The sequence below is a fragment of the Bufo gargarizans genome, unplaced genomic scaffold (genome assembly GCF_014858855.1).
Source record: "Bufo gargarizans isolate SCDJY-AF-19 unplaced genomic scaffold, ASM1485885v1 original_scaffold_1345_pilon, whole genome shotgun sequence".
NCBI classification, from domain to species: Eukaryota; Metazoa; Chordata; class Amphibia; order Anura; family Bufonidae; genus Bufo; species Bufo gargarizans.
Genome location: NW_025334318.1, coordinates 123,111 through 150,957, shown reverse-complemented (window position 1 = coordinate 150,957; position 27,847 = coordinate 123,111). Strand labels below are relative to the sequence as shown.

Below are 27,847 nucleotides of genomic sequence, written 5' to 3'. Positions count from 1 at the left end.
CTACATGGTATGCAACCGTAAATGATGCCATTAGAAAGTACAACTTGTCCTGCAAAACTAAGCCCTCATAAGGCTATGTGAATGGAAAAATAAAAAAGTTAGGACTATGGGAATGCGGGGAGTGAAAATTGAAAACGCAAAAATGGAAAATCCCAGGGTCCTTAAAGGGATTCTGTCACCTCCCCTCAGCCAAAAAACGATTTTAAAGCAGCCATGCAGCACAGCTTACCTGGATTAAGCTGTGCTCTTTTATCTTGAAATCCGTCCAGCAGTTACTGCAAAAAACGACTTTGATCGATAAGTAAATGTGTCCTGAAGGTGCCCAGAGGGGCGTTTTTTTCTTCTTAGAGAGCCCAGTACCGCCCCTCTTTCAGTGCCCAGCCCGCCTTCCTTGTACTTTCTAACCGCCGCCCCCAGCCTGCCACAGCCTCCCCTCCCTCTCCTCCCCCTCCCTCACGCCGAACGAAGTCTCGCACAGGCGCAGTACCCACTGAGGGCTGCGCCTGTGCGATCATCAGGAGACTGAGGGCGGCAGCTTCATCTTCGTCACTGGGCATGCGCCGAGCCCAGTGACGTCCGATGTTCGCTCTTCCCTCAGTCAGCAGGGAAGAGCGAGCATCGGACGTCACTGGGCTCGGCGCATGCCCAGTGACGAAGATGAAGCTGCCGCCCTCAGTCTCCTGATGATCGCACAGGCGCAGCCCTCAGTGGGTACTGCGCCTGTGCGAGACTTCGTTCGGCGTGAGGGAGGGGGAGGAGAGGGAGGGGAGGCTGTGGCAGGCTGGGGGCGGCGGTTAGAAAGTACAAGGAAGGCGGGCTGGGCACTGAAAGAGGGGCGGTACTGGGCTCTCCAAGAAGAAAAAAACGCCCCTCTGGGCACCTTCAGGACACATTTACTTATCGATCAAAGTCGTTTTTTTCAGTAACTGCTGGACGGATTTCAAGATAAAAGAGCACAGCTTAATCCAGGTAAGCTGTGCTGCATGGCTGCTTTTAAATCGTTTTTTGGCTGAGGGGAGGTGACAGAATCCCTTTAACCGCCTCCGGACCGCCTAACGCAGATGTGCGGTCCGGAGGCGGCAGCCCTGCGCACGACGACGCATATACGCGTCATCTCGCGAGGGCCGGGATTTCCTGTGAACGCGCGCACACAGGCGCGCGCGCTCAGAGGAACGGAAGGTAAACGAGTGGATCTCCAGCCTGCCAGCGGCGATCGCTCGCTGGCAGGCTGGAGATCCGAATTTTTTAACCCCTAACAGGTATATTAGACGCTGTTTTGATAACAGCGTCTAATATTCCTCCTACCTGGTCCTCTGGTGGTCCCTTTTGTTAGGATCGACCACCAGAGGACACAGGTAGGTCAGTAAAGTCGCACCAAACACTACACTACACTACACTACACCCCCCCCGTCACTTATTAACCCTTTATGAACCCCTGATCACCCATGATCACCCCATAATCACCCATATAAACTCCCTGATCACCCCCTGTCATTGATCACCCCCCTGTCATTGATCACCCCCCTGTAAGGCTCCATTCAGACGTCCGTATGATTTTTACGGATCCACGGATACATGGATCGGATCCGCAAAACACATGCGGACGTCTGAATGGAGCCTTACAGGGGGGTGATCAATGACAGGCGGGTGATCACCCATATACACTCCCTGATCACCCCCTGTCATTGATCACCCCCCTGTCATTGATCACCCCCCTGTCAGGCTCCGTTCAGACGTCCGTATGATTTTACGGATCCACGGATACATGGATCGGATCCGCAAAACACATGCGGACGTCTGAATGGAGCCTTACAGGGGGGTGATCAATGACAGGCGGGTGATCACCCATATACACTCCCTGATCACCCCCTGTCATTGATCACCCCCCTGTCATTGATCACCCCCCTGTAAGGCTCCATTCAGACGTCCGTACGATTTTTACGGATCCACGGATACATGGATCGGATCCGCAAAACACATGCGGACGTCTGAATGGAGCCTTACAGGGGGGTGATCAATGACAGGCGGGTGATCACCCATATACACTCCCTGATCACCCCCTGTCATTGATCACCCCCCTGTCATTGATCACCCCCCTGTAAGGCTCCATTCAGACGTCCGTATGATTTTTACGGATCCACGGATACATGGATCGGATCCGCAAAACACATGCGGACGTCTGAATGGAGCCTTACAGGGGGGTGATCAATGACAGGCGGGTGATCACCCATATACACTCCCTGATCACCCCCTGTCATTGATCACCCCCCTGTCATTGATCACCCCCCTGTAAGGCTCCATTCAGACGTCCGCATGATTTTTACGGATCCATGGATACATGGATCGGATCCGCAAAACACATGCGGACGTCTGAATGGAGCCTTACAGAGGGGTGATCAATGACAGGCGGGTGATCACCCATATACACTCCCTGATCACCCCCCTGTCATTGATCACCCCCCTGTAAGGCTCCATTCAGACGTCCGCATGTGTTTTGCGGATCCGATCCATGTATCCATGGATCCGTAAAAATCATACGGACGTCTGAATGGAGCCTTACAGGGGGGGGTGATCAGTGACAGGGGGGTGATCACCCTGATCACCCACTGTCATTGATAACCCCCCTGTAAGGCTCCATTCAGACGTCCGCATGTGTTTTGCGGATCCGATCCATGTATCCGTAAAAATCATACGGACGTCTGAATGGAGCCTTACAGGGGGGTGATCAATGACAGAGGGGTGATCCAGGAGTCTATATGGGTGATCACCCCCCTGTCATTGATCACCCCCCTGTCATTGATCACCCCCCTGTAAGGCTCCATTCAGACGTCCGCATGTGTTTTGCGGATCCGATCCATGGATCCGTAAAAATTATACGGACGTCTGAATGGAGCCTTACCAGGGGGGTGATCAATGACAGGGGGGTGATCCGGGAGTCTATATGGGTGATCACCCCCCTGTCATTGATCACCCCCCCCCCCCCCCCTTTGTAAGGCTCCATTCAGACATTTTTTTGGGCACGGCGAGTTCCTAGAATTTTTTATATTTTTTGTCACAAGTTAGCGGAAAATGATGATTTTTCTTTTTTTTTTTCTTTTTTCCTTACAAAGTCTCATATTCCACTAACTTGCGACAAAAAATAAAAAATTCTAGGAACTCGCCGTGCCCCTCACGGAATACCTTGGGGTGTCTTCTTTCCAAAATGGGGTCACTTGTGGCGTAGTTATACTGCCCTGGCAATTTAGGGGCCCAAATGTGTAAGAAGTACCTTGCAATCAAAATGTGTAAAAAATGGCCTGCGAAATCCGAAAGGTGCACTTTGGAATATGTGCCCCTTTGCCCACATTGGCTGCAAAAAAGTGTCACACATCTGGTATCGCCGTACTCAGGAGAAGTTGGGGAATGTGTTTTGGGGTGTCATTTTACATATACCCATGCTGGGTGAGAAAAATATCTTGGTCAAATGCCAACTTTGTATAAAAAAATTGGAAAAGTTGTCTTTTGCCAAGATATTTCTCTCACCCAGCATGGGTATATGTAAAATGACACCCCAAAACACATTCCCCAACTTCTCCTGAGTACGGCGATACCAGATGTGTGACACTTTTTTGCAGCCAAGGTGGGCAAAGGGGGCACATATTCCAAAGTGCACCTTTCGGATTTCACCGGTCATTTTTTACACATTTCGATTGCAAAGTTCTTCTCACACATTTGGGCCCCTAAATTGCCAGGGCAGTATAACTACGCCACAAGTGACCCCATTTTGGAAAGAAGACACCCCAAGGTATTCCGTGAGGGGCCTGGCGAGTTCCTAGAATTTTTTATTTTTTGTCGCAAGTTAGTGGAATATGAGACTTTGTAAGAAAAAAATAAAAATAAAAAATCATCATCATTTTCCGCTAACTTGTGACAAAAAATAAAAAGTTCTATGAACTCACTATGCCCATCAGCGAATACCTTAGGGTGTCTACTTTCCGAAATGGGGTCATTTGTGGGGTTTTTCTACTGTTTGGGCATTGTAGAACCTCAGGAATCATGACAGGTGCTCAGAAAGTCAGAGCTGCTTCAAAAAGCGGAAATTCACATTTTTGTACCATAGTTTGTAAACGCTATAACTTTTACCCAAACCATTTTTTTTTTATCAAAGACATGTAGAACTTTAAATTTATCGAAAAATTTATATATGGATGTCGTTTTTTTTTGCTAAATTTTACAGCTGAAAGTGAAAAATGTCATTTTTTTGCAAAAAAATCGTTACATTTCGATTAATAACAAAAAAAGTAAAAATGTCAGCAGCAATGAAATACCACCAAATGAAAGCTCCATTAGTGAGAAGAAAAGGAGGTAAAATTCATTTGGGTGGTAAGTTGCATGACCGAGCGATAAATGGTGAAAGGAGTGTAGTGCAGAAGTGTAAAAAGTGCTCTGGTCATGAAGGGGGTTTCAGCTAGCGGGGCTGAAGTGGTTAAGGGGTTAAACTTTTGCACCTACTTTCTGACCTATTCATGTAGATGCGCCTTAGGCTCCTTTCACACCTGCGTTCAGGTGTCCGCTCGTGAGCTCCGTTTGAAGGGGCTCACGAGCGGCCCTGAACGCAGCCGTCTGGCCCTAATGCATTCTCGGTGGAGGCGGATCCACTGAGAATGCATCCGCCTGCCAGCGCTCAGCCTCCGCTCCGCTCAGTGAGCGGACACCTGAACGCTGCAAGCAGTGTTCGGGTGTCCGCCTGGCCGTGCGGAGGCGAGCGGATCCGTTCCGACTTACAATGTAAGTCAATGGGGACGGATCCGCTTGAAGATGACACCATATGGCTCAATCTTCAAGCGGATCCGTCCCCCATTGACTTTCAATGTAAAGTCTGGACGGATCCGCTCAGGCTAATTTCACACTTAGCCATTTTTTGCCAATATAATGCAGACGGATCCGTTCTGAACGGAGCCACCGTCTGCATTAATATGAGCGGATCCGTTCAGAACGGATCCGATCGAACGCAGGTGTGAAAGTAGCCTTATTTTGTTCCTAATTTAGGTCATAAAAGCAGTCTAATTTCTACGCCACCCCAGGGCTGGTTTACTGTTCTGTCTCTGTTTTGAGTGGTGAGTTGAGCCACAACTTTCCTACTTTTATGGAGACGTGCGCCAAAATTCAGCACACTTGCGTCACATTTTCATGCGTGTACTAATTAGACCGTTCTTAGTGAATATGAATCTGTCTTACAAGAAAATGACCACTAGATCTCAGACTTAAACCAAAAAAGACAAACCAGATTTATGAAAGGATAATGAGGCGCATATTCAAGACAGAATTTTTTATTTTTTACTCCCAAAAAAAGACGAGGTTAGTAAATGTGCCCCATTGACTTCAGCAGGTCCATGGTCCTCATTTTGCGGTCAAGAATTGGACATGTTCTACATTTTTGCGGAATGGACATATGGATGCGGAACAGATGATCCATGTGTTTTCTACATCAGTATGTCCATTCCTCAAAATGTAGAACATTTTCTATTTTAATGGCTGCAAAATACGGACCCATTGAAGTCAATGGGTCTCCACAAAAAGCAGCTGCAACACGGACGTCATCTGTATTGCATGAGGCCTTTGCCAGAGCATTTAATTTGTGGCTTTCATTTGAAATGGAATCCACAAAGCTCTGCCAGATCCCTCATGATTGTGCATGGCAGACTTCATTGACGTATAATTGGGTCCTTCAGGTCCCACTGTGGTTTGTGATTGGAAAATATATTGGAGGATTAGACATCAGTGTGGACAGACCCTCATTCATACATTTCCTGGAGGAATAAAAGAGCAAGTGCACAATACAGAGTTCCGAGAAAAGATTATCCAAAGTTGATGTATTATGGTGAATTGAAGGAATTACTGAAACACTGCACACTTGGGGTCACCCTTGAGAATGGTGTGGGTCCCGGTAGTCTGACAGCCACCTATCCTGTGGATGTTGTTTGTGGGCCATCCAGCTGGAGTGATTTTCTAGCATCTGAGCTAGGGACTGAGAATAATACAGAGCAATTTCTATCTGTTCTAGAGCCAGCTTCCATAGTTTGGAACTGATCTTTGTAGGCCTAATGGCATTACAAGAAAGGTTATCGATCGTCCTTTCCAGTAAATATTTTTTTACTACTGTTGTTAAAGGTATTGTTGATTCTCAAAGGGTTATTATGTAGGTTTTAAAAATGTATGACTTTTTCATAGAATAGTCTCTGGAACTTCAGCTGTGCTGAAATTAGGACCCCAGCACGCACACTTGCATGGCTGTTCTTGAAGTGAATGGAGAATGCTGGGAGTTGTAGTTCCACAACAGCTGGCGTGCTGCAGTTTGCTGACGGCTGGAATAAGCCATCAATATCAGCTACCCAGGAGAGCAGCTGATTGAACGGGTGGTATTACTGCTCCTAGCGGCTAAGCCACATTTAAGTGAATAGGGCTGACCTATAATAACAGGCACATTCATTACCAAAAGTACAGAGCTGCGGCTGGTAAGCAACTAAGGGGATGAGATGTTTGCTGAAGAGCTACAGTGCCTTCGATTAACTGATCAGACTTCCACCAGTCTGATATTGATAGCACATGGGCTATCACCTTTTTAGACCTGTATAACCCCTTGAAAGGACCACTAAATGTATTAATAAATACTTTTGTAGGAAAAGATTAGTAAAACTTGCAATTTATACATTTATATCTCTGCTTTTTCTGAACTGAATTGTACACAGGGGATGAACACGATCAGTCACTGATAACCCCCCTTTCCCTGTGGAAGCTGGACGTCTGCACATTTTTCTTTGTTGATCCCCCTTTCCCTGTGTACAACTGAGTCCACAAAGAGCAGAAGTTTAAACGTGTGTGTGTATATATATATATATATATATATCTGCTGTATAAGATGCCGCTTGCAGATTGCACTCTTTTGTGATGATGTTCTCCTCAAAGAAGACCTTTTTATGATCGTGTGTCATGATGTTCATAGTATTTTGGTTGTATTTATTACTATCTTATGGTAAATATTTTGTGTGTTATTTATGTGTTAGTATTCGTATTTGCTTTTTATAGCTTAAAAGATGTTTGGGGCAACTCAGATTTCAAAGGCCCAGTTTCTGGATAAGGCCAGGCAGGCACGTGAGGAAAGGAAAGGCCTCAAAGAAAGAGAGAGAGCTGCAATTAAGATCCAAGCGCTTATCAGAAGATTCCTTTGTAGATGCCGACTGCAGCGTGAAATCAGGTACAGTAAGCAGTTCTGACATCCATGCCCATGTAACGTTTTCGAAAGCTTCCAGTGAATGTGAATTAAAGGGAGTCTATCAGCAGTTTTGACCATACTAAACTGCTGACAGCACTAGGTAGAGGTTGGGGAGAGCAGGACAAACATACCTTTTGTGGAATTTTTCTCATAAGGAGTAGTGTGGAGCTGTGCATTGATCTGCCTCATAGCCCCTGTAGAATCCAGTGTAATCAGAGACTAATGTAACATTCTGCAACCTACTAACCAACTTGTCTACCTCACCATTTTCAGGAACACTGCTGGCTTTACATTCAGATTGTGAAAACCTGATCTAATCACGTCTAACTGACTATACATACAACTGTGCCAGCTGGACATGATCAGGGGAGTTTTTTCAGCCTCTGGGTGTAAACACTGAGGGGGTAATTTATTAAGCTGAAATACGCCTATATTAGGCGTATATCAGGTGCAGATGGCGCAACTAACAGTCTAACTATCTGCGCCTTTGCCCCGCTCGCGCCAGTTCTAAAATTGTGGGCGGGGAAGGGGACTGCCCGTCTTGGAAGCCTGTCTTGCGCTGAAGTTATGGAGAGGCCTGTGCCTGTTCATAACTCTGGTGAATCCACCGCCAGCAAGGGGCCTTTATTAAGACCAGCGTCCGATCTTAATAAATGTGCCCCTGAATGTTTCCATTCACAGACAGTAAGCTGTTATGTAGATAATGGTATGTAATGAGAACACAAAGGGGAGAATTTATCAAGCCCTGCACGCCAGAATTCTGCCTTCAAATAGTTGCTTCCGACTTTTGGGAATCCCATGTGCAGCAACTTTTTGATCACTGCACCTTCCAGCGCCACCCGCAGATTTGGAGGGAAAATTTGGTCAGGATTTCATAGTGGATCACTTTTGTGTGACTTCAAAAAAAATATAAGAATCGCAAAAATGTCGCTCCAGGTGTACTTGTGCTGAAATAGGCACAACCATGGTTCACTTGCGCCAAATTTATCATTACTGAGCTTCATCTTCATACATTTGGTGCAGGTGCGCATAGCAGTTCCATTCTGAGATACAGCTACAACGATTCATTCCCCCAAACTATATTAGAACATGGTATAACCTGTAAAATTAAAGGGGTTTGCCAATTAAACAAAAATTTATGTTTGTGGGGTCAGAGTGGCTTAAAAACATAGAGAGGTGATACCTCGACCATCCGCTGTTGTACCTCTGTTACCCTGGTCCCTGCTGCTCTCTACTTCTGGTCTCAACAAGCAGGAAATGCCTTGAAAAGACTGCTTAGCTGAACACTGGCCGAGGTGGGTCACCCCTGCAGCCAGTGACTGCCTGAACAGGCATATTAAAGGGAACCTGTCACCGAGATTTGGGGTATAGAGCTGAGGACATGGGTTGCTAGATGGCCACTAGCACATCCGCAATACCCAGTCCCCATAGCTCTGTGTGCTTTTATTGTGTATAAAAAAAGATTTTATACATATGCAAATTAACCTGAGATGAGTCAGAGCTTGAAAATATGACTCTTCTCTGGTCACACAAGTAAGATATGACTCTTTTATGTTAATTTTCATATGTATCAAATTGTTTTTTTTTACACAATAAAAACACACAGAGCTATAGGGACTGGATATTGTGGATGTGCTAGTGGCCATCTAGCAACCCATGTCCTCAGCGCTATACCCAAAATCTAGATGACAGGTTCCCTTTAAGGCATTTTCTTGGCATGTTCATTGTTTTCTAATAGATCATAAGGCTACTTGCGATTTATGGTGCCCGCCAGGGGTGTAGCTATCATGGAAGCAGGGGAAGCAGCTGCCATTTGGCCCGAACTCAAGAAGGGGCCCAGGAGGAGGAAAAATGTATTTATTTTTTCAGGGCCCAGGGAGCAGTGAGTATGGTGCTTATAGTCCTAGGACTGGTATTACTCACCGCTCCCTGGTCTTCTTCTCTCGGTGCTTGCACTGCACTAAGTCCTGGCAGCGCACATCTTCAGGAAGGACATAGTGTGCGTAGTAGTGCACTATGAATTGACGCTGTGCAATTTCAGAACGGAGGCGCCCGCAGGAGTTAAAAAGAGGTACATTATTTGGTCCAGTCTGAGGACTGCGTTAACAGGACTGAGGGGGGCTCCATTCACAAATTTGCATTGGGGCTCAGTCAGTTCTAGTTCCGCCACTGGTGCTTTGCGTATTTCCATATGATCTAATTATTATTATTATTATTATTTACCATTAAAGCGCCATTGATTCCATAGCGCTGTACATATGAAAAGGGGTGCACATACATAATACAGACAGATCTAATGTCTGTATGTGAGATAACAGAAGCTGACAGATTGGATTAACCTTCTGAGTTGGGTGTAGCTTGGTTAACCCTGTGCTGTTTGTTACTTTTTGATGACGACAGGAGAGAAGCAGATGATTTTCTAGAAGGCACAGAGAATGGATCCATTAAGGTCAATGCTCTCTCTATCTTTAAGATGGCTCGCAAACTACTACTGATATTCAGAACACCGGAAGACAAATTGGTGAGTGATACTGCATGTTCATTCAAGGGCTCATGCATACAAACGTATTTTCTTTCCATTTCCGTTCGGGGTTTTTTGCGGACCGTATGCGGAACCTTTCATTTCGATGGGTCCGCCCAAAAAAAAAACGGAAGGTACTCCATGTGCATTCCGTTTCCGTATATCTGTATGTCCGTCCTGTAAAAAAATAGAACGTGTCCTATTATTGTCCGCATTACGAACAAGGATAAGACTGTTCTATTAGGGGCCAGCCTTTCCATTCCGCAAAATACGGAATGTACACGGACGTCATCCATATTTTTTGCGGACCACAAAATACATACGGCCGTGTGCATGTTGATTTAAAGATCACAAAATAATAATTGTATTACTTTTTGTATAGTCACACTCACAAGGTTTCTGAAGGCCAGTTGGGGCCTTGGCTGAATATCACAGCAGGGATAATGTGGGTAACTAGATAAATACATTCCATTACCTACCAACGTATCATAGGGTTAGCTACGTATATTCAAATCGGTGCTAGTTTCCTCCTGAGCTAGGCGATCCCCTATAATGTTGTGCTGAGCTCTAGTACAGTTCAAACACTACACATCTCATAATACGGCCAGCAAAAGCTCTGCAAAGACACGGAGCTACCAGACTTTGCTGGGAGATTTAAAGGGGACCTATGCCTCTCTATACACAGCTGTTTACATTCCCCGTTTAATACTAATCTGTGTTGTACTGCTCTTCTGTTATTCCTACTACAAGTTTATTATTGAATTGCCAACTGGGTATAGCTAGTGTGGGAGTGGGGTTCCTGCAGAGGATGCCAAGGGCAGCACTGATTGGACAGTGTCAAACTGTGCAGGGACACGCCTCCAACTGGGAACACCCAGATGGCAGTTCAGTCATACATTTCTAGTAGGAGTAATAGAGGAATGGCACAACATAACAGATATATGATAGCATCGGCTCCATAGACTGTGTTGCACTGACATGCATGTGTAAAAATACATGCTGTTCATATAGTGCAGGGATGGGCAAACTGCGACTCTCCAGCTGTTGCAAAACTACAACTCCCAGTATGCCCAGTCTGCCTACAGCTGGAGAGCCGCAGTTTGCCCATCCCTGATATAGTGGATGTCCCTGAACTGTCAGTGTTGTTACAGCTTATACATTACAAACATGTAGCAATGAGCACTAGTTGCAAGTATGGACCCCCTAAATCTGACATGAGTTGTGTAGAGATGCAACTGTGCAATGAAAGGTTGGGTCGCCAAGTCATCTGTCTGAGGCCCAGCAAGTATTTTGAGCCTTTTCACATCCAGTGTCAGAGAGGGGGGGAGGGGTATGTCTGGACAGCCAGTTTAATGGTGTTTCAACATTAAAGAGGTTGTGCCACTAATAATACTTATGCCCAGTCCACAGGATAGGAAATAAATGTTTGATCCCTGGGAGTCTGACCACTGGGGGCCCTCAGCGATCATGCGAACAGGGGTCCGGAAGTGCAGCCGAACTACCTTATGAGAATAAAGCGGTAGTGCACCTGCGTGTCCGGCGCTCCATTCACTTCTATGGGACTGCAGAGTACAGCACTTGCAGCACAAGCGCACTTCCAATCCACTCTCATGGGGCAGTTCTGCAGCACTTCCATTCGGTTTAGACCCCCAGCAATCAAACACTTATCTCCTACTATGTGAATAGGAGGATACGTGTTATTAGAGGCACAACCTCTACCTTTGTTTGGCTTTTACCTGTGCCATTTGGAGGCCGCTCTTTTTGAAACCCCTCAATTCTGTAAAATAAAGCAGATCCTAGTACTCTGTGGGCGAAAGTATCGTATATTCCGTAACTCAGTGCAGAGTGTAAGAGCTAAATGCTGATTGGCGGGTGTATATAAAATAGCATATGGCGTTCATAGCAGGTTCTTCGAGTAAACAGAAAAGGGGCCATCCAAATGGAAATGATAATGCTCAATGGACGGTCATTTCATGGCACCTTGCGTTGAATTATTATGTATTATATCCTTGTTCCCAATGCATAAAAGTCAATCCTAAATGTTTGTTTTTGTAGAGGTTTGAAAAACTTTGTCGCTGTATCCTTAACAGTATGGACTGTGAGAATGAACCCAAGGTACGCCCTGATTGATTATAACCTTATGGGGGACATTTACTAACGGTTTTACTCCAGTATTGTGGAATAAAAAAACTCGCAAATTATTGTGCAAATATTAATGCAATCATTTGTGACTTTAAGCTTCTCGGCACTTCTCCAAAGTGCCAAGAAAAGGCATAGGGCTTAGTGGGAGGGGTGGGATTTTGTGCTATATCCAATTCTGAAGTATAATCTGAGATATAAGGGATAGATGTACATCACCCGATTTTTGGGTTAGATATGAGGAACAATATTATGAATGTTCCTGGTAACTGACCCAGGTAATCATGCTGCATTTCAGTCAATGAGCAAACTCGTTTGCCGGCTGATTGCATCTTTCCAATGAAAGATTCCTGATTATCAAAAGCACATGAGCCTGTGTACTCAGGGATGTGCTGCCATTAATGTATGCAACTGAATATGCTTTGCATCAGCCTGAGTAATAGACGGATACAGACAAGCGTCAGTGCTCCTGCCCCAGTGTAATAGATCCGTTAGATTTAGGTCCATAAACAGCAGCTATACTGGCTCTTGAAAGGCAAATGGGCACCACTGTTATATACAGTAAGAGGAGACTTTGAGATTTTGATCCTCCACACCTTTTTATAATTGTGATTTTGATCAAGTGACGTTTCATCAAAAGGGGGTTGGCCATGACATTGGACATGGAGAGGCACGACTGCACACTGGGCAGGACAGTTACCGGGGCAATTATCCGACACCCTATGAGTATCATGTGCGGGTCCTTGCCTAATCAATGGCACCCATGCATTGTAGGCCCAGATTTACTAATGTGTCTGCGCCACAAATGTGTCAAAAAAAGTTGAGCAACTGCAGGAGGGGCTTAGTGCAAAGTGGGAAGGGGGCCTAATATGTGCCATTTTTGGCATGAAAGTATGTCTCAAAGTAAGTGAACCAATAGTTGGTAAAGAGTCAGAGAAAAGTGTCTATCCCTGCACTAGATTTATAATCCAGCCTCAGCCCCTGTGATAAATCCGGTGCAAATCTGGACAACCTGTCTAAGCTTATGCCATCTTTAGGAATAGTAAATCTGGGCCATTGTGCGCCAGGTGGTCGTGTCAGCTAATGTCCCACCCGTGATCTTTTCACATTCAGTGTCAGATCGCTTAGGAGTGCATACCTTTAAAAAGTTGTATGCTTATCAGTGTTACATGTTTCCATTATATGAAATGTATAATATCCTGAAGGATATGCATAGTATATAGAAGTATATCTCTTTCAGGTCTGGTTTGTTTCTCTTGCGTTGTCTAAAGACCTCACTCTCTTGTGGATAAAACAAATTAAAGACATTCTTTGGCTGTGCTGCGAGTACCTTAAGATGCTAAAAGTGAGTAAATATAAAAAGTGATTGTTGTGCATTACATCATCTTTGTGGTTTTACTTAAGATGGATATTTGTCCTGTTCTCCGTTCAGCCCGATATCCTTCAGGATTCCAAAATAATCACTCTCTACCTCACCATGCTGGTCAACTTCACAGACACCTCCACCTGGAAGATCTGCAGAGGGAAAGGTAAGACTTAAAGGGGTTATCCAATTTCAGAAACAGCCCCCCACCCCTCCCCCATGTGCTGGGCCCCTCACTGGTAATATACTTACCCCGCTCCCGGCGCCGCTCCTGGTCCCTGCACCGCCGCTGCTGCTTCTCCCTGTACATGAATGAAAACATCCAGTGTCGAGGGGGGAAGCAGCCAATCGCAGACGGGAATGGGGACAAGCCTCCCTAGCATCGCAGGTGACGCTAGGGAGGCTTGTCCCTGTCCCCGGCCTGCCATTGGCTGCTCCCCCCCGACACCGGATGTTTTCATCCGTGTACAGGGAGAAGCAGCAGCGGCGGTGCGGGGACCAGGTCCAGCCTGTGTTCATCTTGCGCTGCTGCTCCTTCCTCTCCCCAGGCTGCAGCTAGTGATGTATCTTTGTGGCTGCAGTGGTGATGTCCTGTACCCTTCTGAAGCCAGTCACTGGCCTCAGTGGTCTTGGCCATACACCGTTAAAGCCATTGATTGGCTTTAGCATTATATGGAATATTACCTTTGCAGACACCACAATATGTCATTGGCTCCATTGTGAAAAAGAGGTAGGAGGGCAGCGCTGGATCAGATAGGTCTGGAAAGGTAAGTGGAGGTGCTTTTATTATTTCATCTGGGCCCAGACAGTGTGCATTCATAAAAATAATGTTTATAACCCCTATAATCGAGTTGGCAGACTCCCTTGGAATGATGCCAATGAGTTGATATTACTGTCTGAGTTATAGACAATGGGGCACGTTTACTAATCCTTTCTAATATTTAGACAATCCAAAGAGGCATCAAATTTATCTCCGTATTCACGCTGGATGATCAATATAATGCATCTTTAGACAATTTTGTCTACGTTTACACCACCTATTTTTTTACTTACTTTGTGCCAAAATTTTGCACTAATTTACAGCAAAATTTTGGCTCTGTTTTGGCATCTCAAGCTACACCCCTTTTGCGCTTAGGCCCACATATTTCCCGCTAAGCCACTTCCCATCATTGAGCAAGACACAAAAAGTGTCTAAAATACATAATAAAATCTGATTCAAAGCATGTACGACCATTTTTTTTTTTTGCGCACGTAAAGCCAGAATTTTTTTGCATTTCCCCCTGTGTTTTTTAGAATTACAAATTAAAATTTTTGATAAGCCTTCTCTACTGGTTTGCGGTTTCATTGAAATTAAAAAGTAACTAAACTTTTATACTAACTTTTAATATGTTGTCCCTAACCCCCATAAAAATCTTTTTCTAATATACTTTATTTATTAGTTTTCTATTTTTATCATACTTTTTCACCCCTGGTGCGCTAAAACTCAGTTCTCCCTACACCGCTGAGGATTAGCTGGGTGGAGCGGGCTACTGTTTCTTTCTGCTCCGCTCAGCTAAGAGAGCTGACATGCAGTTCTCTTGGCTGAGCGGAGCAGGCAGAAGCAGGAGCCCACTCCGCTCAGCTAATCCTGGCATGGTACAGGGTACCCATGTGCTATGCCAGCAGTTAGTAATAGTCCAGGGAGCACGGGCAGGAGCAGCAATGAGCGTTCCTGCTTGTACTCCCTGCGCTGCTGCGGCCCCATTCATAAAATGAGTACTCCGTACACTGCTGACAGCACAGCGGTGTAGGGAGAACTGAGTTATAGCGCACCAGTAAATGGTGCACTTTATGGGTGAAAAAGTATGGTAAAAATAGAAAAGAAATAAAGTATATTAGAAAAAGATTTTTTAGGGGGTTAGGGACAACATATTAAAAGTTAATATAAAAGTTTAGTTACTCTTTAAGCTGATTCTGGCCATGACTGTAGGTATTAATTGAAAAAAGGTTTGGGCTCTTGGATTTCAACATGCCTGATATTATGTTCTCCAGAGGTGTCGGGCAGCCACATGTCTCCTCTCCCCACATGCGTACTTTGCAATGCACGGGGTGAAATCTGCGGCGGAAGTGCTTCTTCACATGCATAGCACATCTGGCTGTATTAATTCACTTGTCGTTTCGAATTACTGTAATAAAAATTAAGAGGAAATAACAGGGACAGTATTTATTCATTCGTACTTTCATTATTCTGGATGTCTGATCAAATGGGTCCTCCATGTAAGATTGTATTGTACTGAGATTATCATTTTTGGTTCTGGACTGTCTAGAGCACTAAAAGTTTGACTGTTTTGCCCTTTGGGATTGGTCTTGCTACTACAATTTAAATTTTTTGTTACATTTGCTGTCACTTTGTTTCTTGTAGGAGAAAATCTGAGACCTGCAATGAGCCATATATGTGCAAATATCATGGGCCATCTCAATCAGAAAGGCTACTATTCTGTATTACAGGTATGCTCTGGTGTTACAAGTCGGCTTTGTTCACCTCTGGAACCACTGGATTATGGGATTATTTGAGCATGATTGATATGAGTTATAGTGAGGGCAAGGGCTGAGAGGACAAATAGTTGCCCAAAATTCACCCTCAGCTTGTCTACATGTTATCGCCAATCTAACGATTTTCGTCTTCTTTGTGTGGTGCCAAATTAATTAGAAGTATAGGTATGAGCTCAGCTTTCACAATGAGACCTAGACACAAGCTGTTATCATGCAAAACTTCTGTGTTTTATTAAAGATACATTCTCTTATTTAGCAAGTATGAGGTAGACAAAAGGGGTGTTACTTTGGAAGAGGTAATTGGCTCCTTAAAGGGTAACTGTCATGTTTTCATAAAACAATCCATTTTAGCATATGTTACTGCTGCAGCAGCATTATGCTTAAAGCAATCTTTAGTTTCTTCACATACCACTGTTTTCCTTGAGTTGTTCCCTTAGTTACGGCTGTTTAAACATTTACAATATGAGGACCTTCTCAAGATGTTCTCTGAGGCCAAAACTGCTTCCCCTCACTTCCCATACACACTTGCTGTAGCCAGCAGCTCCCTGCCAGCCAATCAGATTGGATTACTGAGAGACACGCCTCCTCACTCTGCTGCCTAATGCAGGCATGCAGTGTCAAGGACCGCCCCTCCGTCTTCCTGTCTTCTTAGGCTACTTTCACACTGGCGTTTTGGTTTCCGTTTGTGAGATCCGTTCAGGGCTCTCACAAGCGGTCCAAAACGGATCAGTTTTGCCCTAATGCATTCTAAATGGAAAAGGATCAGTTCAGAATGCATCAGTTTGCCTCCATTCAGTCACCATTCCGCTCTGGAGGCGGACACCAAAACGCTGCCTGCAGCATTTTGCTGTCCGCTTGACGAAGCAGAGCCAAACGGATCCGTCCTGGCACACAATGTAAGTCAATGGAGACGGATCCGTTTTCTCTGGCACAACAGAAAACGGATCCGTCCCCTATTGACTTTTAATGGTGTTCAAGACGGATACGTCCTGACTATAGAAGCCATAATACAACCGTTCATGACGGATGCATGCGGTTGTATTATTGTAACAGAAGCATTTTTGCAGATCATGCCGGATCCGCAAAAAACGCTAGTGTGAAAGTAGCCTTAGCCAAAAACAGACAAGCCATAGCAACTGTCTTTGAAGGGAGCAGTGGAAAGGGACAGAGGACATTAATGAAAGCTGTTATTATAAGGTAATTGACAATCATTGACAGACTAACTCGGGTGTACATGGCTCTAATAAACTAGCAAATAAATAAAAAATATGACAGTTATACTTTAACTAGATCAGAGTGGTTCTGCAACTGCAATCCTGAGTTTTATTGGTACATTTAAATGTTGCAAACTAACTTTTCCATCCTTCCCCCACAATGAATTTGATACAAAGAACATGTGCCTTTACATAGCTTATTAGCTGCCCTCTAGTGGTCATTTATGTGTATATATATATACGTATATATATATATATATATATATATATATATATATAAAATATGATTTATACATTATATATAAAAACCTAGCTCTCACATACATCAACCTGCGTTCTTTGAATGATTGAGACTGATTGTTAAAACCATGTCTGTATTCTGCTTCTGGCAACTACAGGTTCGCAATCAACAGGGTATTTGAATTTGCAACTCCTAAAGCAAGTCATTTCTCTAATGGATAACTTGGCAATGGCTGATAGTAAAGTTCTTTAATATAATATTTAAATTGGCTCCAAGAGAATAAGCGGCAAGTCTTTCCTCATATATACGTTAAAGGGGTTGTCCGGCCAGTGTATTAATAAAAGGCTCAGAAGGCATTAAACAATGTATAAAGTAATATGTGCCTGGCATCTCCCACCAGTTTCTATGTCCTGGTGCCTCTCGACATGGACATATGATACTATAGCCTTTCACTGGCCGCAGCAGGTCAACTACTGTGGGTGTGATAGGCTGAGTGGTCACAATATAGAGTACCAAATGAAATAATGGTCTTCGTCTAAAACCACACAGAGCATTTTGGGTGTGGATTCCGGACAAAAAATCTGCAGCAAAAAAGTGTTTTGTCCTTTCCTGATGCAGATTTTTCGTCCAGAATTTCGATTGAAGATGGTCAGGAATGAAAATCCTTGCCGATACCGCATCAGGATATTGTCAAATACTCCATGTGAACCTAGCCAAAGAAAAAATCTTGGCAGAGTGACCTTTTGTAATGCGAGCCCCTTTATTTGATGTAATATTATACTACTTGTACCTTCCTGTATTATTAGCTATGGAATTTCCCATTATTAGTGTTTAGGTTGTATTTAGAGTGTGGTTAGCACTTCTTTCCATTTGGGGTAATGGACAATTATATGATTCTTGGTAGAAAACTTGAGAAATATATTTTTTCAGATCCTTCTCACCAATGGCCTGGCTCGATCACGCCCATCTCTGTCTAAAGCCACATTGACGGCATTGTTTTCCCTGGCCTTGCGGTATGATTCATTCTGATACTTGTGTGTGGTAGTGTATACAGTGACGGATTCCGTATATCTAATCTTGACATTTTATGGCTATAGCCTGAAATGATATGAAAGCTATATTTTTAAAGGCTATGGACACCTATAGATTTTTTACTATGGCATTCTACTCTTTGCAGTTGGTCTTTATTAAAAGTTTATTAACAGTACTTCCTCTACAGCTTTCACTTTCAGTGTATCTGCAGACTGTTGTTTTCTGCTCCACAGTGGATTTATCACCTGTTGAAAATGTTTATTAAAGACCAAAAATTATTTTTAGCCCAAAATGAGTAGAATGCAGTAATAAAAAAAAAAACTGCCCTTAAGGTTTGTATGTCCTTAAAGGGGTATTCCCATCTTAGACAATGGTGGCATATCGCTAGGATATGCCCCCATTGTCTGATAGGTGCAGGTCCCACCGCTGGGACCCGCACCTATATCGAGAACGGAACAGGAAGAACTGTGGCTTGAGGACCCCAGATTTCCCGGGGTCCGTCCACCACCAAGCGCTAATCCCCACCTCTCCCATAGAAGTGAATAGGAGCGTGCCGCGCATGTGCGGCCTATGCTCCCATTCATTTCTATGGGGCAGACGGCAAAAGCTGAGCCAGCGCTCTGCTATTTTCGGCGGCCCCGTAGAAATGAATGGAGGGCGGCTGCGCATGCGCCGTGCGCTCTCCCCCACTTTTGGGCCTCCATTCTCGATATAAGTGCGGGTCCCAGCAGTGGGACCTGCATCTATAAGACAATGGGGGCATATCCTAGCGATATGCCCCCATTGTCTGAGATGAGAAAACCCCTTTAAGGCCTCATGCACATGACTGTTGTTCTGGTCCGCATCCGAGCCGCAGTTTTTGTGGCTCGGGTGCGGACCCATTCACTTCAATGGGGCCGCAAAAGATGCAGACAGCACTCCGTGTGCTATCCGCATCCGTTGCTCCTTTACGTAGCCCCGCAAAAAAATATATAACATGTCCTATTCTTGTCCGTTTTGCAGACAAGAATAGGCATTTATATTGACGGCTGCCCGTTCCACAAATTGTGGAAGGCACACGGGTGGCTTCCGTGTTTTGCGGACCGCAAAAAACGGAACGGTCGTGTGCATGAAGCCTAAAGCACATTTATTTAAAAAAAATTCTAGCTCTGATATAATTTTAGTTGTATGCATCCTAATTTTGTTTAGCGTAGAATAGTGACTTTTGTATTGTTTGTTTGTTAATTTTTTGGGAATAGTAATCCGTTTTTGATTTATTTTCCCAGTCCGGTGCTGGCCGCACAATTTTCTGACAATCTTCTCCGCTCCTTCCTCATCCACATAATGTCTGTTCCTGCTTTGATTTCACATCTATCAGTCTTGACCCCAGATGTAAGTAAATGTCTCATTTCAGAACTTGAGAAAATAGATTTTACACCTTATGCATGCAGCTGTGTCCGATTTTCCATCTGCTAAAACAGATACTTGAAAAACAGCTTCTATTTTTTGCTGCCAGCAAAAAATGATTCGGTATGAGGACGAGTAATGGCTTTAGTGATTGCTTCTCCCCATACTGTGGGGGAGATCACTGTATGTAATATCGGCGTCTCCTCCGGTGACGAGCAGGCAATTGTCGGGAAATGCTGATCTGCAGGTCTAAAGCCTCATGCAGACGTCCGTGGAACACTGTCCGTGAGATACCGGACTGGCATTGCAGGAGCGCACGGCGTCATAGCAACCAATGACACCGTGCGCTCCTGCAATGCCAGTCTGGTATCTCACGGACCGTGTTCCACGGACGTCTGCATGAGGCTTAATACAGGCCTTACAGAGAGGAAGGTTTGGGCATGATAAAATAATTTTGTTTTCAAGGGAGATAAACCTCCATCTAGCAGAGGCTTATTCCCTTCTTCCCATTGAGAAAACGTGCATGGTGTATTGTGGAGGGTGTAAGAGATAGATGTTAGCCAAATGAGCATTCAGCCGACCGCTATCTATGGTGTTTGGCCACCTTTACTCTTGCCTATTCAGCACAGTAGAGGAATAGACATAGATCGCTGTAGAAAAAATTGAGGAGGATTGTTAACATTGAAAAATTCTGGTAACACAAATCTAATGTCACTGGGCAGGCTCACTGTAGTCCTTACATTAAGATATGATGCATAATATATTTTTCTGTTTCTCTCTTTTCAGAGATTATCTGTGATCGAGTCTAATGGACTCTTTCATAAATTCATTTTGTTCCTGAGTCGGGAAGAACAGTGCAGAGACGTTTGTGTTTGTCTGGAAGGAAGCCATACCCTCTGCTTGCTAGGTACTCTATTATTTGTGATGATCGGCTGATAATAAGGGTCCATTCACAAGTCCGCAATTTCGTTCCGCATTTTGCGGAACGGAATTGCGGACCCATTCATTTCTATGGGGCAGCACGATGTGCTGCCCGGATACGGAATTGCGGACCTGCACTTCTGGGTCCGCAATTCCGTTCCCTAAAAAAATAGAACATGTCCTATTCTTGTCCGCAATTGTGGACAAGAATAGGCATATTCTATTAGTGTCAGCAATGTGCGGTCCGCAAAATGCGGAACGCACATTGCCGCTGTCCGCGGATCCGCAAAACACAAACGGATGTGTGAATGGACCCTAAAACCACCATAATGATTGGATATTTTTCAGTGAACAGTCTGGATTTTCCTTTTCCAGTTGAATTCTTGTAACATCGATTCAGCAATTAATTCTACCGGTAAAATGAACATGCTTATTCATCCAAGATAGACAAGGGGTTGTTGTTGTGAGATTTTTTTTTGTTAGTGGTTTTTCATAAACTCTCCCACCTATTTGAATATTTTCCTTAATACTTTCAGGTAATCTTATTCACCTGGGCCACCTGACAGAGAAAGTCTTAGAGGAAGAGACAGGTCACTTTGTGAGCGTGCTCACGCAAATGCTATCATACTGCCAACAGTATGTGTCTCAGAAGAAATCCAACCTTACACACTGGCACCCCCTATTAGGCTGGTTCTCTCAGACTGTAGATTACGGGTATGTTTTCCCTCGGCATACACTGTATTTATAGAGATGTTTCAACCTTTCAGACTTTATCCGTATTTTCCATGCATTCTCTGAATTAAATCACTTGGAATTTTGTTGATTTATCTTATGTTTCAAATGTATGAACCCCATTTATATAACCTTCTGTGTCTTTATTTCTCCCTTCGTTCTGTAGCATTACTGTCTTATCTCTGCTCTATATCATCCCTTTCTCATCTGTCTTGTCACTTCTCTTATTGGATCAGCTTTTTCTCCTTTATTATGTTCCAGTCTCAACGAGTCAATGCCGTTGCTTACCAAGCAGCTTCAGCACTTGTGGGGTGTTCATATGATCCGCATCCTGTTCCGGGAAGTCCTCAGTAAGAAACTAGCAGAAAATCAAGATGTGTCTGTTGTGACCAACACAAGTTCGTCTCCACAGAACAATTTACCTATGAAAAGTGAGTTGTAAGGAGAACAGGTGCACATATAGTGAATAAAGGGTTTTGGATCTTGTCTTATACATTTTGTTACAATTTTCTCTTTTCCCAAACATTGCCTTCCAGACCTGTTTAAAAGGGCATTCCAGAAATCGGCCTCAGTTCGTCATATATTGAAACCAATTGGAGGCAAAAGAGTGGACTCTCAAGAGGTGCAAAAAGTATGCAATATCTGTGTGTTGTACCAAACTGCACTTACCACCCTCACTCAGATCCGGCTTCAGATTCTTACAGGTATGTGTCACGTTGGTCACTTTATGATCCACTGCATTGGTCCTGTATTAATAACCAGAGGACCTTTTATAAAGCTGGGTTTCCTTGAATACACTCAGTTGTGTTCAGATATATTAAAGAGGTTGTGCAAGAATGGAGGGGTTTGGCAACCCACCCCTTCCCACACTACCGGACCTGTAGGAACTCCTTCCTGGCGCTAGCTTCCCGCTCCTTCTCCTCCAGTCCTGCGATGGTCCGCTGGGCTCCCTCACTGTCAACTGTAAAATATGTGTGGCCAGTTTATATCAATGTGTAGAGTTCTGCCATATTTTTTTCCTGTAGGTCTAACTTACCTAGATGATCTTCTGCCTAAGTTGTGGGCTTTCATCTGTGAACTGGGACCTCAAGGAGGGTTGAAGCTTTTCCTGGAGTGCTTGAGCAATGATACCGAGGAGTCCCGCAGGCTTTTGGCCATGCTTGTCCTTTTCTGTGACTGCTCCAGGCACTTAATTACGTGAGTGTCCAACATTCACTTAATTGATGGATAATCCTTTATTTGCTGACTTTCTATATTGAAGCAATGAAAGTACACAATACTTAGATTACAACTGTATTGCTTTCCATAACATCACAATAAAAAAAAACATAGACGATCGCATATTTTTACGTGCTGTAATTGTACTGGAATGTTGCAATGTCCATAGCTTTAGTGTGTCTTTGTGTCAGGATTCTGGATGATATTGAGGTGTATGAGGAGCAGATATCCTTCAAACTGGAAGAACTTGTCACTATCTCTGCATTTCTCAACTGCTTTGTGTTCAAGATGATCTGGGATGGTATTCTGGGTAAGACAGATGGAATATTGCTGGTGTAAGCTAGCCATTATACTACCTTTTCCCTGCAAAATAAAATCCTCCTATTACTAAAAATTATTTTAAATATTACGTGCTAGGATTTTAGTCTTGATTGTCAAAGTGGCCACTCTTGTCCATGGGCTGTGTCTGGTATTGCATCCCAGTACCTTTCTCCATTCCACTCCTCTGCTTTACTTTTATTATCAGTTTTCTACTGTTTTTCTAGTTCTGTCTTATTTTACACTCATTGAAGCAAATTGTGAACATTTTTATTCTTTGTAGAGAATGCCAAAGGGGAAACCCTAGAGCTTTTCCATTCTGTGCACGGCTGGCTTATGGTCCTGTATGAGAGAGATTGCCGGAGGAGATTTGCCCCAGAGGATCACTGGTTGCGGAAGTGAGTTAGCTTATAATAACAGGGGTTTTATGACTAACGCTTAATCACTGATGATGGATAAGAAAATAGTCCAGCTCACCTGGATCTGATCATGATGCATGGAGGTGCAAAGACCATGCTTATGAAATGTACTAGTAATCCAGCATCCAGTATTGATTGAAAAATATTAGGCTTTTTTTTTTACATCCAGTTAAAATCCATAGGCAGGAGAAAAACGTACTACTAACACATTTCGGACCACATACGGTCCTTCCTGGCTAGATCTAGATAGAGCCTGATATGTTTTAATCAGTATTGAGTGCAAGCAATGAATGTAAAGTTTTACAACTTTCTTATATACGTTATATGCCAATTCCTCACCATTTTGAAAATATTAGCTTGCTGTCAGTGAATAGGAGCACTCTTGTTTTCAGTTAAAGACTGCAAACCAGTACATACCTAGTCCTGCCCTCTCTAACTGCTGTATATCTCTGGTCGTTTTCTACAATATATCTGTCGGGAATTCAGACTGTTTAACCTTTCTTCCTTTGTTTGTAAGCTGTGAATAATGAAGCTCACTAGTCCTGGCACTGTATATCTTTGTATCAGGATATGATTGTATTCATTAGAATTTAGCTACAACACATCTAAAATGATTGTTCTTTCTCCACACAGAGATCTTAAACCAGCTGTGCTTTTCCAAGAACTGGACAAAGAGAGAAAACGAGCCCAACTCTTACTTCAGTACCTCCCGCATGTCATCCCTCACAAAAATGTATGTGGCATTGCGTCCTTATACGCTACAATAAAGGGGTTTTCCAGGACTTTAACACTGATAACCTATCCTTAGGATAGGTTTTCAGATCAATGAGGCTCCAACACCTGACACCCCACAATCATCTGCTAGTACAAGCTGCAGGACCAGAACTGACAGTGAACAGAGCCAGAAGACTGCTCCATACACTGTGTAGTGGTCCTGCCGAATTACTGCAGCTTAGCTCCCATTCTAGTGAATGGGAGCTGAACTGTAGTAACATGCGAGAGCACAATACAGTGTACGGAGCTGTCTACTTCTGGCTCCATACTGTGTTAGTTTGTGTGGCTAACAGATTATTGAGTATCGGACGCCACCAATCTGATCTTGATGACCTCTCCTAAGGACAGTATCAAACAAAAGTTGAGGAGCAGCACCCACAGACCTCACCGACCACACCGGAATGCACCAGCCAAACCACGACCGCAGATCCTCAGCAGTCCACAGATCAGCAATTGACAGAAGGTAACGGCAGCATCTCCAGTTCTTTCTTTATTGATAAAGGCTACCATGTAGCCAAAACGTTGCTGTCTGGCTTTTTGTGTACACATTCTTTTAAGTATGATCAATAAAGATAGAACTGGAGATGCTGCCGTTACCTTCTGTTGATTGCTCTCCTAAGGACAGGTCATCAATATCAGAGTCCTGGCATAGCCCTTTAAATGTGACACATCTGTTTATTGCATTGATCTGGCCAGCAATGGCCAAACAGTGTTCAATGATGATAGCAGATTTTCCCTGGGTACTAATGATAACTGCCTCAGGAGGTATGGAGAGCACCTACTGCCGTCATGCATAGAGACACACGGGCCCAACACTAGGTATCATGGTGTGAGGTGCCATTAGCTACCATGGCTGTTCCTGTCTGGTATTCGTGGAGGGAACATAGGCCAGCCTTTCGTATGTCTGGGGCTTTGTGGAACTCAGGATACATTAAGTTCAGACAAGATAATGTCCACCCTCACATTGCCCACTCTATACAATGTGCTCAGGGCATCCAGCAGCTCCCCATCCAGCTTCATCACCAGATTTCTCCCCCATGAAGAATGTCTGGGACTGGATGGGGCCATGGATCTCCCATGCACAGCAGCCAACAATAACCTTGGCCTAACTACGGGTCCAAGATGAAAGAGCTTGTAGTGACATCCCACAGGAGGACATCCAGTATCTGTATGACCATTACCATGTCAGAGGGGCAGCCTGTATCACTTGCAAGGGGAGATGCCACCCAGTATTACGGTGACCTGTCTCATAAACCCTGCTGCAGAACCCAAAATAAAGGGGGCACCACCTTGTTTGTATGATCATTGACCAAACACCACTATCAGTTTATACTTTGTCACTCTGCTTTCAATCACGTTAGATTTTCCAGGTGCTCTTTTCTCATTTTCCAGCATTGTATGTCACCTGAACCCATTCTGGTCAGTGGGTGGTGTACACGAAAATATGCTTCAAGCTAAATACAAGAACCATTGAGATAATGGACATTTGAGATCATGCTGTAGTTGGGACATGAAGAGCATCAATATCAGTTCGGCGGTGCATATGCGAGTGCTGGGGTGCCGGGAGTCAGACCTCCTCCTGTCTGAAATTGATCTGATGTTGATGACCTTAGATTAGAAATAAATCTTGGCTGATTTCTGTTATCAATGCGTTTCACATGTCTAATGTATTTTAATGCTTAGTTTCTGAAATGTTATGAAATATTGCAATCTTATCTTTATGTCCTGCAGAGAGTCCTTTTGTTCAGAAATATAGTCACTAAGGAAAAGGAGAAACTGGGTTTGGTGGAGACAAACATTGCCTCACCTCATGTAACACACATCACTATACGAAGATCACGAATGCTCGAGGTACTTTACTGTAGACGCCTTTTCTTAAATGACATATGTAGTAATAAGGAGCTATGCTACTTAGAAAAAGTCTGTCCCATCCAGTCTTCACCCTTAGTGAAAGTCCCCAAAATGTCACGGCTGTTTGTAACTCAGGGGTGCTACCTGTCAAGTTGAACATTGTGTCTAGGCTGAAGGCAGCATGTTGTGGTGCAGGAGGAGCTGAGCAGATTCATATATATTTATATGGGAAAATGTTCAGTATATTGTATTCATTTAAATTCCTGCTCATTCTGGGCTTTGAAGTCAAGCAGATGGTCCTATCAGTGATTGAAAGTCTTCCCTCTATGACTGTGTATACAGAGATAGCTGTCAGTCCCTGATAGGACCAACTCCTTGACTTCAGAGCCCCGAATGAGCAGGAATTTAAATGAAATACATTTTATACGGAATCTTTTCCTATAAAGCTATATATCAACCTGCTCAGATCCCTCTTCTTATACTGCCAGCAGATTAATTCACACTTTCCTGGTGGCAGGTTCCCTAAGGCCCCATTTACACATGTTGGATTTGACACAGATTTCAGCACAAATTCTGTGGCACAATTTGTGTCATATCTGGTGACAGACTTGGTCCCATTATTGTACACAGAGTTTTGTAACCCCCATCACATGCGCTGAAGAAAAAAACTTATTGCAGAAATAGGTAGCATTCTTCTTATTTCAGACAAAAACGCTTGAGAAGGAAGAAATGCAGTTGCCTGGTATATATCCAGCAAGCGACAGTGCGAGCTACTCAAGCTATAGGAGCAATAAACTCTTGCCAAGTCCGTCAGCAAGCGATGGCTGAAGTCCTCCACCTGTTTGTCCGAAATGTACCACAAATCGGACCTGGGCAGCTGCGATACGTATGCTCCCAGTGCCGAAAAGGAATGCGGTTGTGTGTGTGTAGGGGGGTGAACAGAAAAAAGTTCCCTGGCCGGCCAGTTGGATTTGGGGGATAGAGAGGTATTGACTAGCAGGAGCTGTTTGAGCTCCACAGCGCTAGGCTCGAGCCTGTGGCTAAAGTATGTGTCTGCTCCAAGTCCGCTCGATCACAGGCCCGGCAGCCACTGGAAAGGCTGGCAGGGAAAGCAACTGGAAAGGCTGGCAGAGAATGCCCACCCCACCCACCCATCAAGAGACGAATGTTAAGGGAGAAAACCCCTTCAGAGGGGGGAGGAGCACATGGCTGGGGCAGAAAAATACTTATCTTCCGCCCCAGATCCAGCCAGGTCATCTCCTTCAGTGTGCTCTCCCTTGGGGAGGGAAGCTACGGTGGACCAGGGGCTTGCACACGAGTTGACACGATCGCTGGTGGGTAACAGGAGATTTATGATCTACCTTTCCTTCTAGAGGCAGAGAGCGAGCAGCAGGCTTGGTGATCCGCTGGTCTGTGTACTCGAGTGTGGGGTAACAGGAGCTTTGAAGCGCCTGTATTCATATACAAAAGATGAAGAAAAAATAATAATTAAAGAATAAAAAAAATATAATATATGAGCATGTATGCCTCTTACAGACACTAAGCTACAACTGATTAGCTCAGTGTCTGCAGGAGGGGTATAGCTGGCAGGAGGAGCTAACACTTTTTCTCACTTAGTGTCGCCTCCTAGTGGCAGCAGCTTTACCCATAGTCTTCTGCGTCCCCCAATGACATGAGTGAGAAAAATGATTTGTTAGACTGTTCATTCCTTTTGTGTTTCCTTTACAGGATGGTTACGATCAGCTGAGGCAGCTCTCCCAGAATGCCATGAAAGGAGTCATTAGAGTCAAGTTTGTCAATGACTTAGGAGTAGATGAGGCTGGAATAGACCAGGATGGCGTTTTTAAGGAATTCTTAGAGGAAATCATAAAGAAAGTATTTGATCCTGCTCTAAATCTTTTCAAGGTACTAGTAGGACCATAGTCCGTTTCCTT

The 27,847-nt window shown here is 44.1% G+C and overlaps 1 protein-coding gene across 3 annotated transcripts in view; it reads left to right on the top strand.

Moving 5' to 3' along the window:
• The window catches only part of UBE3B (ubiquitin protein ligase E3B), a 53,963-nt gene that overhangs the window by 7,561 nt on the left and 18,555 nt on the right, over positions 1-27,847 (top strand). For 2 of the 3 annotated variants that reach the window (XM_044273929.1, XM_044273931.1), the window contains exons 3-20: positions 7,066-7,234; positions 9,653-9,773; positions 11,829-11,888; positions 13,153-13,257; positions 13,345-13,441; positions 15,677-15,762; positions 18,193-18,275; positions 19,560-19,665; positions 20,467-20,587; positions 21,138-21,315; positions 21,595-21,764; positions 21,870-22,037; positions 22,359-22,530; positions 22,743-22,861; positions 23,153-23,267; positions 23,922-24,021; positions 25,794-25,913; positions 27,642-27,818. In XM_044273929.1, coding sequence (XP_044129864.1) covers positions 7,074-7,234; positions 9,653-9,773; positions 11,829-11,888; positions 13,153-13,257; positions 13,345-13,441; positions 15,677-15,762; positions 18,193-18,275; positions 19,560-19,665; positions 20,467-20,587; positions 21,138-21,315; positions 21,595-21,764; positions 21,870-22,037; positions 22,359-22,530; positions 22,743-22,861; positions 23,153-23,267; positions 23,922-24,021; positions 25,794-25,913; positions 27,642-27,818 — 2,259 coding nt within the window. In that variant the 5' untranslated portion in view covers positions 7,066-7,073. Of the gene's footprint in view, positions 1-7,043; positions 7,235-9,652; positions 9,774-11,828; positions 11,889-13,152; positions 13,258-13,344; positions 13,442-15,676; positions 15,763-18,192; positions 18,276-19,559; positions 19,666-20,466; positions 20,588-21,137; positions 21,316-21,594; positions 21,765-21,869; positions 22,038-22,358; positions 22,531-22,742; positions 22,862-23,152; positions 23,268-23,921; positions 24,022-25,793; positions 25,914-27,641; positions 27,819-27,847 lie in introns of all 3 variants that reach the window. The other variant, XM_044273930.1, reaches the window with a different exon arrangement.